This window comes from Balaenoptera physalus (genome assembly GCF_965194825.1).
Source record: "Balaenoptera physalus genome assembly, chromosome: 3".
Lineage (NCBI taxonomy): Eukaryota > Metazoa > Chordata > Mammalia > Artiodactyla > Balaenopteridae > Balaenoptera > Balaenoptera physalus.
The window spans coordinates 54,336,816-54,351,627 of NC_138890.1; the positions used below are offsets into that span (position 1 = coordinate 54,336,816).

General features: G+C 44.1%; 1 protein-coding gene across 9 annotated transcripts in view; it reads left to right on the plus strand.

Annotated features, from left to right (window-relative positions):
• PPP2R2B (protein phosphatase 2 regulatory subunit Bbeta) overlaps window positions 1–14,812 on the plus strand; it is a 689,017-nt gene that overhangs the window by 616,911 nt on the left and 57,294 nt on the right. For all 9 annotated transcript variants that reach the window (XM_082454200.1, XM_082454205.1, XM_082454201.1 and 6 more), the window contains one exon: window positions 8,551–8,728. In XM_082454200.1, coding sequence (XP_082310326.1) covers window positions 8,551–8,728 — 178 coding nt within the window. The remainder of the gene's footprint in view (window positions 1–8,550; window positions 8,729–14,812) is intronic.

The window sequence follows — 14,812 nt, forward strand, 5'->3', positions numbered from 1 at the left end:
GGAAGGGATGCCTAAACCCCACAGCCTATAGAAAAATTCAGAAAATTCTTCCCTAGGCAGTCTCTCAGAATGGACCATTTTTTTGACAATTGAAAGTTAATGTGAAGGATTCTAGTGATAGCTACCATAGGGGCTGGAGCCAGATGGTCAAGTTCAAAGGTAGCTCTGCCTCCAAGTACCTGTATGACCTCGAGCAAGTTTGACCACTTCATTTGCTTCAGGATCCAAACCTGTAAAGTGGGAACAATATTAGTATCCACCTCTTAAGGTCATTGTGAAGATTCAATAACATGGTATACATACAGTGCTTAGCACAATTTGGCAAAAGTAAGCTCTCCAGAAATGTCTCTTTGGTAGATGGTATGTATCAGGCCATGTGCTAAATTTTCTCAACAAAGCTACAGAGAGCTGCTATCTCTAACATTGTGGAAGGGAGCCTTGAAGTGGAGAAAGATGAAGTAACAAGCCCAGGGCCACCTGGTTGGTAAATAGCCCAGCCAGGATTCAAACCCAGGTCTGCATGACTCTAAAAACTGTTTAACACCACGCAACTTCAAATTTTGTGCTTGTGTACCCACTAGAAGAATTTTGAAAAGCCACATAGCTTCTTGAGCATTTTTAAGTAGACAACTAATCACTTCCATCGTAATGTTAAATACTTACAAAGGATGTGATTTCAGGAGTATTTTAAACATAGGCAGTTTAAAATAAAACTGTTATATCACCTTTTTAGTGTATCCCATGGAATTTAAATACCATTGGAACTGGATACCCATCAATATCCATTAAAAGAATAATGAACAAGTTCTTTAAAAGTCAGAACTTTCTGTTGTTCCTTTTTCTTCTTTAATTATGTGTTTTCACTGCACTTCCCCCAAATAAATGTTAAATGCTTTTTTTTATCATTTCTACAATGAAAAATAGGTAGATTTTTTTCCCTCCCTATGACTGTATGACTGTAAGAGTTTAAAATTCTCTTGTGGATTTAATTGTCTCTAAAATTATTAACACAATTGACAAAACATTAGACAATTATAACACAATTATAACACAATTGACCAAAACAACATAAAACATGCAATTCTGACAAATAATGATTAAACATAAGAAGTAAAATTTGATTAGAAATTCATATTATAATGAGCTGAGGGCGGGGCATTTGTGGGGCTTTGATTAAAGGTGTCGTCTGATTGTCCCTTCCCGAAGTGTTTATACCTTGGATAGCGCCCCACAGTAAGATTCAGGATGGGGAAGGTTTGTTTCTTTTCCAAATGCGAGAAGGAGAACCTAGGCTGTGGATATGTCCTGACATGATTTGATTTTAAGAAGGAAATTATATTAAGTTAGAGATGGGGAAGTGGTTTCCTTTAAAACTGTTCCAGATAGCTCTTGGGAAGTCATTACATTCTCCTGTTTGAAGACAGCTGCTCTGCACCGCTAAGCTGGGTTGCTTTGGAACAGGGATATTTATAGCAGGACCCACTGGCTCTCCCATCTTCAAGATGACTCACTCCCTCTTCCTTGGCAATGAAGTCTGGGCGCTCTTTAGCGATTGGCTTTATCCCAAACCTACAGTAATTATCATTGGAGAGTCACAGAGGATATTTTTTGAAGGAAGCCCAGGAAAGGCAAGATGGCAAACTTGAAGTGAGGCTGAAATCTGGAACTTTCTACCCTTTCCTCCAGCTTTACCATTTAGGGCCTCTAGATGGAATGGTATTATCACCCCAGATTCCCCACCAGGCCTTGAACCTGTGGTCCCAGAGCACCAGGGTCAGGGTTTCCCTGCACCAAGGGAAAGGTGGACAGCTCCTATCTGTTTCTTTTCTAGATCAAACAAACATGGTTTCAGCTTCCCAAAAGGGCTGGTTATGAACAAGAAGGGGTGGGTAGGGGGTTGTGTATTCTCTGCCCCAACTAAGCTTTATAAGGATACTCTGTGTGGTAACTGCCCAGCACGTAGTAAATGCTTAATAAATGTTTATGGAAGGTTTTATCTGGGGCCAGTGTGTGGTCATAACATTCCTATGTGAACTTCCTGACTGATGACATGGAACCCCCCTAACACCATGGCCTGAATGTGTCCTGTCAGTCTCAATATAGAGTAAATCTCAATTATTGGGAAGGGCAGGGGGGAGCACCTGTTGAATACTGACAAGGAGATAGGGAGCAAGCATGAATTTAAATTGATAGCAGTTTCTTCAAATTTCATGTTGATTATGTTGATTGTACTTAATATTCCAAGGGCATTCACGTGTTTGTCTGCTGAACTCAATCAGATTTGACCCAGAGTTACAAAATAGCAGAAATCCATTCACATCCTTGTACTGATGGACACCTCTCTCCTTCCTTCTCCATGGCGCCGTCTTCTTTCTTTTCTTGAGCTCCTGTCCGGCCGTCTCTTCTCTCTCAGACTCTTGCCTTGAATCCGTCAACTTACAGGGGCACTGGATGTTGCCACGGTGAGCACAGCTGTTGTTTTTCCTCTGTAAAGAGCCCTCACCTCTAGCCTCTCTCCCTGCTGTGCATCTTCACAGGTGTCGTTTAAAGTGGGGGCCTCGGGGGCTTCCAGGATTCTGCTCCTCTTTCATCGTATGTCTCTGAAGGGGGGCTTCGTGACCCGCCAACACCTGCTTAGGTGCCGTGGAAGACTGTGACGCCTCACCACTGTGGTCACCGAACAAGCCAAATGACAGCGACATTCATTTTGTTAGTAAATGGGTTCTGAGAGGTGACAGATGATCTTGTATTTCCCAAGAGGAGAGGCAGGAAAGATAATGAGAAAGACTCGAAGGGAGGAAAACTGAAAGAGAGGTGGGGAGAGACAGAAGGAGGGGAGAGGGAAGGGAAAGAGAGCAAGGAGAAGGGGATTTCTTAACACGGAGGGGGGTCAGTACTGGGCAGCTCCCTGCGCCTCCCTGAGTCTTCCTCATCCCCGCAGTTACACCTGTGATGCAGCCCTGACTACTTATCCTACCTCTCCTACCACTTTCCTTCCCCGCTCACTCCTCTCCAGCCACGAAGGATCCTCACTGTTCCTCCTACACTCTAAGCACATTCCAACCTCAGGGCCTTTGCACTTGCTGTTTCCTCTGCCTGGAATGCTCTTCCCAGAAAGCCACATGGCTGGCGCCCTCCCTCCATTCAGCTCTCTGCTCAAGTGTCATCCCCTGAGGGAGGCCTTCCATCCTCACCTCATCTCACATAGCATGAGGTCCATCCTCCACGCCCTCACCCAGCTCAGGTTTTCTTCATGTCTGATATAGAGGAGGGATTGATTCCATGTTTTGAGTGAATAACAAAATCGCTGAGCGCCCCCCACGCCCAGAAACACACAGAATCACACACTCGCACGCATGCGCTTTGCTCCTTCCCCGCCAAGCTCTGCACACGCCGGTCCCTCTGACTGGAGCACAGCTTCCTCCCCTCCCCGCCCCCAACTTCTGCCTGGTGGGTTCCCACAAACCCTTCACCTCCTGCTCGCTTACTAGTCCTCTCCTTTTTGAGGTTCCCCATGAGCTCCCCAAGCAGACATGGGGCCCATTTGGCTGACGCTGTCCTGGGCAGTGCACCTGCACTGAGACATCCACGTGCGTACTTGTCTCTCCCGCACACCTGAGGGTGCTTCTCCAAGCCCAGAGGACAGAGCCGCCAAGGACTTAGACTCCAGAGTCGGGAGTGCCGGGCATGAGTATGAGCTGTGTGACTTTATACAGATTACTTAACCTTTCTGGCCTCTGTTTCCTCATCTGTGCAGCAAAGATCATATTATCCACCAAGCTAAATGATAGGGTACTGATGAGGATTCACTGATGAATTGCTTAACATTATGAGCAGTCAGCTGGGTCGGAGGATGGTGAGGGGAGGGTGTGCTATGTGAGGTGGGGTGGGCGCGGAGGGCCTCCCTCGGGGGTGATCACTGAACAGAGCCCTGAGTGATGTGAGGGAGGGAGCCACGGGGTGCCCTGGGCTCCTCTCATCCACTGATACCCCAGCTGAGACACAGCTCTGGAAGCCCCGTGGCAGGTTAGACTCTGAGGCTGCTCTCTTGGGCCCTGGGACATTATTCGGCTGATACTCTTAACACGATGCTTATTATCTTGCCAACCAGGCCAGGGTGCTTGTCCTTCAGAATCAGGCTCCGGGTGATGAGCAGAAACTGAATCAAGGTCAGGGAGGAGTACGAGGCACCTGAGGGAAGGACATGAATTCCAGCATCGCGATCCAGAGCCACCTGCACCCTCCGAGGGCCAAGGGCTGACCCCCATTCTCATTCGCAAGCGCAATGCAGCACCAGCCTTGTCTCAGGGATGAGTCTAGGCCCACGGCCACTGCCAAGATAGCTCAGAAAAGAGGGTTTGAACTACCATTTAAAGGTCCTGGTTTGATCCCGGATTTTGTCTGGTTGTGTGGAGAATGACTCAGGCACCTGCTGTCGGGGGGCAGAGGAAGGGAAGCTCTGGGATGAGTGGCAGAAGCCCAGGCTGTGCTGGCAACCCCAACTGGGTGACCATAGACATGGTATGTCACCTCTCGGGGTCCTGATTTCCTCATCTGCAGAATTTAGGAACTATCCGGGCCAGTTGGTCTCAAAATTTCCTTAACCACAGAAATAGTTATTTAAGCAAGATATTGATTGAGAATCCAAACATATTACCAGAAATGATGAAGAGGGTAAGGCCTAGACACCATGGCCTCCCACTCTGCCCCAACAAGACACACTTACACACACGACAGCCTTGAAAGAGGCTTTCATGGCCCTTCCAAGATTCAGTGTTCCGTGATTCAATGTCACATCCATATGACACAGTCCTTCCAAACTGTTAGGCTGAACCACATGAAATTACTGAGCTTTGACAATTTTTGACTTGCAGAAATGGCATTCTCATATTTCAACCTAAGAGTTTCATTTGTAACAGTGGTTACATGTGCTCACGCAGGAACCAAATTGTCCAAGTTGAGCCCCTCATCTTCCCCTCTGTGTGACATCGGACAGGATACTTCACCTTTCCTGTAAAATGGCAAACAAGGAGTCCTCCTTGTGAGGTCGGCTACTGAGAGGGCTGAAGGGCAGGGGTGCTGTAATGCAGTGACTGCTACTACAGGAAGCCCTCCATGATCTTACAGGGAAAGCCCAAATGGTTGCCTGTGGGCCGAACTCAAGGAACTGTGTCCCACTCTTCTCCCTGCCTGGCCCCAAGAGGAGTAGTAGAAAACACAGTCCCAACAGGGTTTCTTAACTGGTCGCCCTGTCCGGCTTGAACTGCCTTACCTCCCTCTTTCTTCTTGTGAGGGGTGTCACTGGCCAGTGGATAGCCTTGACCTGGGCATGGGAATGGTGTTGGAATATCATGAGTGACATTCATCCCCTGCCTTATCTGGGCAAAGCATTAGCACTCCCTCCCCAGATACCTACCCGGAGCTTCCCCATTAAGTGCCACATCATGCAATATGTCAGCCTGAATTAGCAGGCAGGCCCATCACATTAAACTGAAGCCCTGGGCTGGCAGTTGCCACTTGGTAATGCCTCTTTATCCTGGCTGTCACGCTCCCTGCCCTGCCACCAGAGCCACGGGAAACCTCTGCGGACAGTGCATGGTAATGAAGGAGGCCCAGGGAAGAGTTGAGGAGAAGCCACAGGAAGTCCTCACAGAGTCCATTCCTTCCACAGCCCTGGGGAGCCTGCTTTGAGCTCTACTACCTTGCTGGGGTGGGCAGAGCTCAAAAGCTCCAGGTGGGGAGTTCCTTTATGACAAACCATGAGAACAGGCATGTGTCTCTGAAAGCACACGGAATAGACGCCCTATTCAAATACCATGAACACCTACAACACCAAACTGAGATTTCTAGAGGCAGCTTAACCACAGAATTCTATGACTACCACTACCATTATTACTACCAATAATCCTATTGATTCCATAAATTCTATGGGCACTGTACTCGTATCCCTTACAGAGCATTTATCACCTCTTACCATGTATGCTATTTGAGTGTGGTGTCATACAGTAGAAAAAGCAGTAGATTTGCAGTCAGATAGACTCTGGGATCAAATTCTGGCTATGCCTCCTATAGCTGGGCAACTCTGGGCCAGTGACTTAGCTTCTCTGAGCCTGAGTTTTCTCTTTGTAATAGTACTTTGTACTACTAGTATCTATTTCACAGAGTTGTTGAAACAATTACTGAGATGGTGTATGAAGAATGTTTGACGCAGAGTCAATGCCCAATAAATATTTGCAGGAGAGTTCCTAAGGGCAAAGGTACTTTTCTTATCCGTTACAAAGCCTTAACTCAGACACACCCTCATTTGGCATTCGATAGTATATCACCTTCCTTTTCAAAGTTCTGCTTCATTCATCCTCTAACTTGTTCTCCACTCTACATCAGAAATGATCTCATCAAAACTTTGAACCTGATCATATCAAAATCATTGGAAATCTTTTGATTTCTTCCCATTTCTCTTAGGATGATGGCAAAAATCTTTCTTGGGGCCTGCCTCTTACCTCCCCTGTCACTTCATCTCCCACCATGGTTCTCATCACTATCTGTCTCAACTACATTGACCCATAGATCTTTCATTCTTGCCTTACCCTCACCATGGGACCTTTGCACACGCTCTTTCCGCTGAACGGAGCATTCTTCCTTCCCCTCCTGGCCCAGTAAACCCCTTCTCATACTTTAAGCAACCAATTCATACTTCCTCAGCAAAACTTCTCCAGACCTCCCTGACCAGGTTAAATCCTCCTTAATGCTATTTCCTCTCCTTTTGTACTTACTACAAATAAAATGTACTTACTACATGTTATTATGAGATGATTTTGTACCTACCTCTACCAACTGGACCAGCCATATGAAGGCAGGACCTGTGTCTGGTTTTGCTCACCAGTTGAACCCCCCCAGGACCTTGTACAGAGCTCAAGCAAATGTTGCTGAAAGGGTGAGTGGGAGGTTGAACTGAAGGGCAAATCATCTCAACAGATCCCAACCTTCTTGATAAGTAGGGCACAGTGAGTATTTCAGATAGTATAACCAGAGCCCAGAGGGGCAGGATAATTGCCCGAGGTCACACAGCCTGTCAGTGAGGGGCGAATCTGTGGTCAGAACTCAGGGCTCCTAGTTCTTGCCATCCCTGGGCTTATACTATAGAACCATTATCCAGAACAGGGTGGAGGGCTCTCAAAGACTTTCCCTCCCATCCCACTGCTGGTTTTCGGAGGACCCCTGGCTCTTCCTACATCCGCATCTCAAGCTCCTCTGCTTTCCAGGATATCCACTGCCACATTTGCATAGAATTCTGTGATTCCTCTGAATTGTTCATTTAACTTAAAAACTACCTCAAAATCCTTCAAGACTGAGCTGGGAGAATTCTGTTTTGTAAAAGGTTATATTGTTGAGGTGACTGCACTCCACAAAATTTAACCTTTGTTTCCGCCTTCTTCCCCTCACCCACTGGGTTGACACAAATCCAGAATTTGAAGTCTTTATCGACCACCTGGTATCAAATCAGGGCTCAGTTGTAAGAGATGACTTCCCTGAAAAGAAAATAGCTTTTGGTGCTTTTATTTTCTCATTTCTGTTAAAGGGCCAGGCCCGTGTTTTGTGTTTGTTGCATTGTGTTTTAGTCTGTCTCCTCTGAGGCGTTAGTTTTCCCACTACTTTCTCAGGAGCCAGTTCACCCAGGTGTAGGCAGAAGTGCCCTTGAATTCAAAGAGGGAGTCAGAACAGAGGTGGGTCTTTGTTCCTATTTGCCAGGAAGAGCTTCTTGTGTGCAAAGCTATATTTAACTGCCTGATTCTCTGACCCATGGGGAAGGTAACATTTACTCACATATTCTTACTCACTCACTTAACAAATATTTACTGATTATCCTTCATATACCGGTAAGATGACCATATAATTTATTGTCCAAATGAGGACAGTTTTGATGTGAAAGTGGACACTGCCTTGTTGGTACTCCAAGACAACAGGTTAAACCAAGGTAAAACAGGATGTCAATGGGTGCCCTATATATTACTGGCTGAATTTGGGATACTAGAAATTTGGGTGATTATATGCTTTCCCAAAATTCCCTTAAGGATTGAGGATAAAGCCAGGATGGGGTCTAGACCTCCAAAGCCATGAAGGATAAATTTTAATCTCAGTTGAACTAAACATTTCTAAAATTTTCCTACAACTTCCTTTCAAGAATAGATTTCATGGTTAAAAAACAAACAATCTGGAACAACGCTCTGGAAGCTAATGACCCCACAGTGGATTCTAAGTTCCCCTGAGATGAGGCCACTTTGAGGGCCACTTGAAAAAAATCTTAGAATCTGTAAAGGATGAAATTGCCCATCAGGGCTAAGGGATGGTGACATTTTTGAGGAAGGAATAAAACTAAAAGGAACCAAAGGGAATAGGAACAACATGTAATTTATCAATCTCCTTTTCTAGCTCAGAGCTCCTTTGACGTAGTCATGATTTTGTATATGATAATAAAGGACATAAACATGCACACTCTTTTCCTAGTAAAGAGCTTTGGTTCTGAAGTGATTTGTTTCTCTTGCATTCCAGGTGCCTGTCCTGAGACCCATGGACCTGATGGTGGAGGCCACCCCACGAAGAGTATTTGCCAATGCACACACATATCACATCAACTCCATATCAGTCAACAGCGACTATGAAACCTACATGTCAGCTGATGACCTGAGGATTAACCTATGGAACTTTGAAATAACCAATCAAAGTTTTAGTATCCTTTCTTTGGGGCCAATAACCAGTTGGCTTGAAACAAGAGTATTCAGGTATGAGCAAGCTTGGGGGAAAGTGGAATAGAAAGGGGCAATAACAGTTGAAGACCTAGAACTTGTGGAGAACTGTTCCCTTTTCAATTACATCGGCATCTGTGATACTCGTTCATCCCAACAAAGTTAGGGAAGTACTGAATTACAAGTAGTGGACCAGGACTGCCTCTGGATTAGAACTCTGAGTCAATTCCTTCATGCAGAGGCATTTATGTGTCATGAATTACAACTAGATTTGACTTTATCAACTATAAGACCAGACCTTAGAGTTCAGGGTAGGGTTCCTTCCTCTTGTTAATGGATTCACAAATGGCCTATATGTACATTATGGACCACAGGTACACAGGAGATGTTTTTCGTTGTATCATAATAATGAAAATAATAATGGCTGCCATTTATTGAATTCCAAGCACTGAACTGGGAATATAATGCATAGAATCTCATTTTGAAAAATGCATATATCCTTATTGTCCAGCTTGATGAATTTTCACAGACAGAGCACTCCTGTGTAAGTAGCATCCAGATCAGAAAACCAAACTTGATTAGCAATGCTCATGTCCCCATCACACTTCTTCAGTCTCTACCTGCCAAGAGTATATTTGATATAACAACCCCATATTGACATTATGGGGTTGTATTATTATCTTCTGTTTAGCTAAAATTTAGAGAAGTCAAGACAATTGCTGAATGAGTATCTGACCCAGTATTCTCACCCTACTATATTGACCCTCTATTTAATATTAAAAACCGGTCATTTATTCAGCACCTATCATGTGGTCCATCCCACCACAAACCTGACTCTTCACTTGAATTCCCAACCTCAGTTAATGGTTTCACCATCCAGGTAGCTAAGCAACTGACCTAAGAGTCAATATTGATCTTTTTTCCCACTCACCAGCCTCCCCACCCCCCAACCCAATATCTGTGAGCCCTGCCTTTGCTTCGTCTAAAATATATCTCAAATCAACTCATCTTTCTCCATCTCCATTCTACCAACCCACACTAGTACAGGCCACTGTTGTCTTACCTATGTGACTGCAGTAATCTACTGTCTAGTCTCCATTCTCTCTTGCTGTCCTACATAATATGTGTTCCACATAACAGAGTAGGCCTTTCAACATGTAATTCAGATATCATTCCTCCCCAGATTAAAACACGCTGGTAGCTTCCTATTGAACTTAGAGTAAGATCCAAGTTTTTAACTCTGGACTGCAAGATTTCACATGATAGTGGCCCTGCATCCCTCTTTGATACCCTATCATACCAGTCTGCCCTGATTCACTCTGCTTCAGCCAACTATCCTCTTTTCTGTTCCTGGATAAACCTTGTTCTTACTTCCATTCTCTGCATGTGCTGTTCCCTCTTTCTGGAATACTCTGCCCCCAGAGTCCACATGGCTAACTATGTGTCATCATATAGACTTCAGTCTCCTGTCACCTCCTCAGAGGCACTTCCTCACACTAACTCCCAAGTAACCCCCAATAACCCTGTATCCCCGTTAACTGCATAACGTGTATCACTATTTGAAATTCGTTTTTTTATTTGTGTATTTTGGGTTTCCCCATATTTGAATGTGAATTTTATGACAGAAGGAACTTTGTATGATCCATTCCTGTATCCCAGTACCTAGAATATTCTGACATACAGAAAGTACCATTTTGATTGGACATGTCAAGTTTGAAATACTGGTAGGTCACCAAAGTGGAGCTATCCAGTGGATAATTAATCATGAAATAGAAGCTGGCAATTTCACCTTAAGTGTATATTAGTTACAGTAAAGCTCTGAATGTTCTGATATACAGTAGACTCCATAATGGCTCAAACATATAAAAGATTATTTCTCTTGTAAAGTCTGATATTGATGATCTCCATCAGCAGGCAGCCTCCTCCAATCAGTGATTCAGAGATTCAGGTTCTTTCCATCTTGTGGTTCCCCAGTGTCACCATGCATATCTGCATCTGTACAGCAAAAGAGGAAGATTGTGTAGGACCACACATGGGAGACTCCTATGAGCCAGGTTCTAAAGTAGTGTGCATTCCACTGGCTAGAACTCAGTCACATGATCACATCTAACTGCAAGGCAGGCTGGGAAATGTAGTATAGCTGTTGCGAATGAGTAAAAAGACCTGGTTTAGGTACACAGTCACCTGACCTTCACCACAGAAGAGTGCTCAAGGCTTTTCACAGTTCCCCAAGGCTTTTCAGAAAATGCAGCTGTAAGCCAGTCGTGGTGATTATGGAGACTGAGAACTGACCATTAAGACCGTGACTGGCATCTTTTGTTGATCACAGAGCAGACGCGACATACTGTCTGAGCCTAGGAGAATCTGCCTACAGATTTTGCCTGAAAGTGCAGCTGCTAACAGAACGAGTGTGGGTGGTGGTTCCCTTTCTCCCTTGACATCTATTCCAAGAGCCAGAAATCTGCTCAGGCTCTGCTGAGCTTCTGCTGTCCCCAGTCTAGGTGACATGCTTTCCAGATTTTGCCTCTAGGCCTTCAAGAGGGAGGGAAGTTTCGTTAGGCATTTTAGGAGACAGATGCCTTGGGGAGAATGCAAAAGTAACATATTAATAGCACAATTGAGGTTATATTCTGCAGATGTGTGACAGCCTGCCAGATGCTGGCATACAAATGAGACCGTGCCATTCACCCTTAAAGCAGCCATATGTAAAATAATCATTGTCATCATGAGAATGATGATAACTGATAGCTATACAGTTATTTTCAACCAGACCGCCCTAAGCACTGAGCAGACTGTACAAACTGGGACCCTTTTGCTTATCGTCTCTGAAGTGCAGCCATCTCTGGGGTAGGAAGCGGCCATCTTTCAAAATAGCCTCAGAAAAACACCAACCACCAGACAGGCCTCGTTACATCATATGTTGTTTAGCACCATTTCTATAATGCCTCTTATCCGCTAAGGAGGCAGAAGAAACATGGTTCAGTACAGAAAAATGTGGGGTTCCCAAAGCATGGTATGAGCATCCCTGAGGTGGGAGGCAAGGTTCTTCTACATACTACATGGACGTTTTTTGTTTTCATAATTATGTATTTGTGATAATGAACACTATAAAATACAACTATCGTATCAATCCTATGATATTACAGATACTGAAAAATCCATTTAAATTACAAAGTGCATATATGTAAAGAAAAGTATCAGTAAATATTAAGGCAAGTGGCCTTGCAATATGGTTTTTAAAAAAGCCATAACTTCTAGTGACTAGCATTTGGTGTGACATTGGCATTATGGTTGAGAACAGATTCTTTGGAGTCCAACAAGCTTAAAATTCTCACCCAGCTCTGCTACTTGCTGGCTGTGTAAGCTTTAGCATGTCTTTTAACTTAGCCAAGCCTCTACTTCATGATCTGTAGAGAGGAGCTCTGAAAAAGAGGATCGTTAGAATTTTTTTAAAAGGTGTTTATACACACACACACACACGTACACATATATATATGTGTATATATGTGCATATGTATATACATATATATACACATACATATATGCTTAGGGCAGTACCTTGCTAAGTAAATGATCAGTAAACAGTGACCACCACAAAAGGAAACTAGAAAAGTTGAGTGTTAGAAGGGTGGATTCTGTTCTGCTGAATTCATTATCTGGGTCACCTTCTCAATTCTAGACACCTCCTTTGGTTCTGCAGTTTGATGTTCTTTGCAAGATGTTACTCATTATACCCTAGTTACCAGATATCCACAGGGTCTCTGAGGTCCAGCCCTTGTGTTTAGCACCGTATCAGAGGGAGGCATTCCTAGCCTTATGGCACCTGGTCTTGAATCCTCTTCCTTCCATCTGTACCCAGTCTGTCCCTGTTTTGTGTAACAGGTTCTGGCTTAAAGTGGTCAAACTTTGGCCTTAGTGGGTTAACTACATCAGGACAATAATAAATCATTTCTAGATTAGTGATTTTCTAGGGCAAGAGGCAGCCCTAACTTTTCAATAAAAGAAAATTGCTAGAAAAGGATGTTTCTTAATTATGAAAACTATGGTATACCTAGGATCCTTTGAACTCTGTTCTCAGAACTAAGAATGAGTTGACCTGGGCTCCTACCTAGTCCAATATGGGACCTATTAAATAAATCCACATCGAGTAAAAAGTAAATATACAGTCCTCAATAACTATATACTGAGCACCTAGTTTGTGCCAGGCCCTGCGATAAGCCATGGGGAGATAAGAGTGAAAAGAAACAAATTTTCTGCTTTCAGAATGACATTCACAAAATAATCACACTAATGAGTGTATTATTACAAACTGAAATAAGTCCTGTGAAGAAAGGGAATATGGTTTTGTGAATGCATTTTTAAAAACCTGATGTAGACTAGGGCATAAAAGAAGGCTTTCCTGAGGACTGATTGTTAAGTTGAGATTTGTAAGAGGAAGAGTATGAGCTAACTTGGCAAAGAAGTGCGAAAAGATCAGTCCACCATGTACAAAGGTCCTGTGGCAGGAGGGAGCATGGTATGTTGGAGGAACTCAAGAAGGCCCGAGAGTGAAGTAAAGCATGGTGTGAGCAAGCTAGAAAGATGAGCACAGACACACCTTGCATAAATCCAGTCTCTAGGCATGAGACAGAGGATTTCTCTGGGAGAAACAACTGGATTCCAGGGGTACTTGATCTCTGACTTGGTCTTTATCAGCCCTCTGCATCAGCTTCACTTGTCAACCGAGCTGAGGCCCTTTTGGATTTGATTCCCTATCAGGGTACCGTAACCACAACGCTTGGCTTCTAGCTCTGTCACTCCGTAGTACCATGGACAGCAGTCTTCCTTTTAATCCAATAGGATTCTGCCGGGCAAGCTTTGAGGGACGCTGTGGGGCTCGTACAAATTTCTCTCCCTTGTTGCTGCTGTGGCTTTCATCCACAACTGTACATATCAATCTTAGCCTGGCATTTAGTGTAATAGGAGAACATTCCTTCCAATGACACGTCCAGCACATTGGCCTGTGTGTGCCAGAGCGGCCCCCTCCTTGCCATATTAAATGCAGCCTTTGGTGGGTTGTCTCAGGCCTGTTGCCTTGCTTGTGTGGTTACTGACCCTCTGTATCTGACACCAGACCTAACGCTTTTGGGGCCTGGGGATTTCTCCTCCCATAGAGCAAGCCCTTTGAGCCTCATGTTATCAGGGGAAAGGGCAAGAATGCAACTCTGCAGACTTCTTTCGGACTTCTTGAACGTCCTTGGGGCAGTATCACTAAGTAGTTGGGAAGGCAGACTCTGGAGTCAGATTCACTGGATTTGAACCCAGCTCCATCTCCTAAAATCTGTGTGACCTTGACAAGTTGCTTAACATTTCTCTGGCCCTCAGTTTCCTCATCAGTTAATGGGGATAATAATACCACCTATCTTAGGAGGTTGTTGTGAGGTTTATATGAGGTTGTCTTGTAAAGTATTTAGCCAAGTGCCTGCACAAAGAGAAGGCTCTATAAATAGTAGCTTTTATTATTTGAGGCGTATCCCCAGCCCCCTGTTCTTCTTACCTTGTTGCTTGGATCCCATTCTCTCCTAAGAAAACCACAGGCTAAATGAGCCACACTATACAGGCCTGGCATCTTGGCCTATTGACCTACTGTGAGTTTTCTGCATCTTAAAAAAAAAACCTTGCCTAAAGAAGGCTGCTAAGTCATAAGAATGAAGTAAAGTAAAACCCAGAAACATTTTTTAATTTAATTTTTTAAACTAATTTTTATTGGAGTACAGTTGATTTACAATGTTGTGTTAGTTTCTGCTGTACAACAAAGTGAATCAGTTATACATATACATATATCCACTCTTTTTTAGATTCCCATATAGGTCATTACAGAGTACTGAGTAGAGTTCCCCGTAGATAACTAATAAGAACCCATAAACATTTATTGAGCACTTACTATGTGCACTGGAGATGCCAAGATGAATAAAACTCCATCCCTGATATCATGGTCCATGTAATCTGGAGGGAATGTGAGTTCAACCAGAGAAGCAAAACCAGTAGAAGAGGGTGTGTGTGTGTGTGTGTGTGTGTGTGTGTGTGTG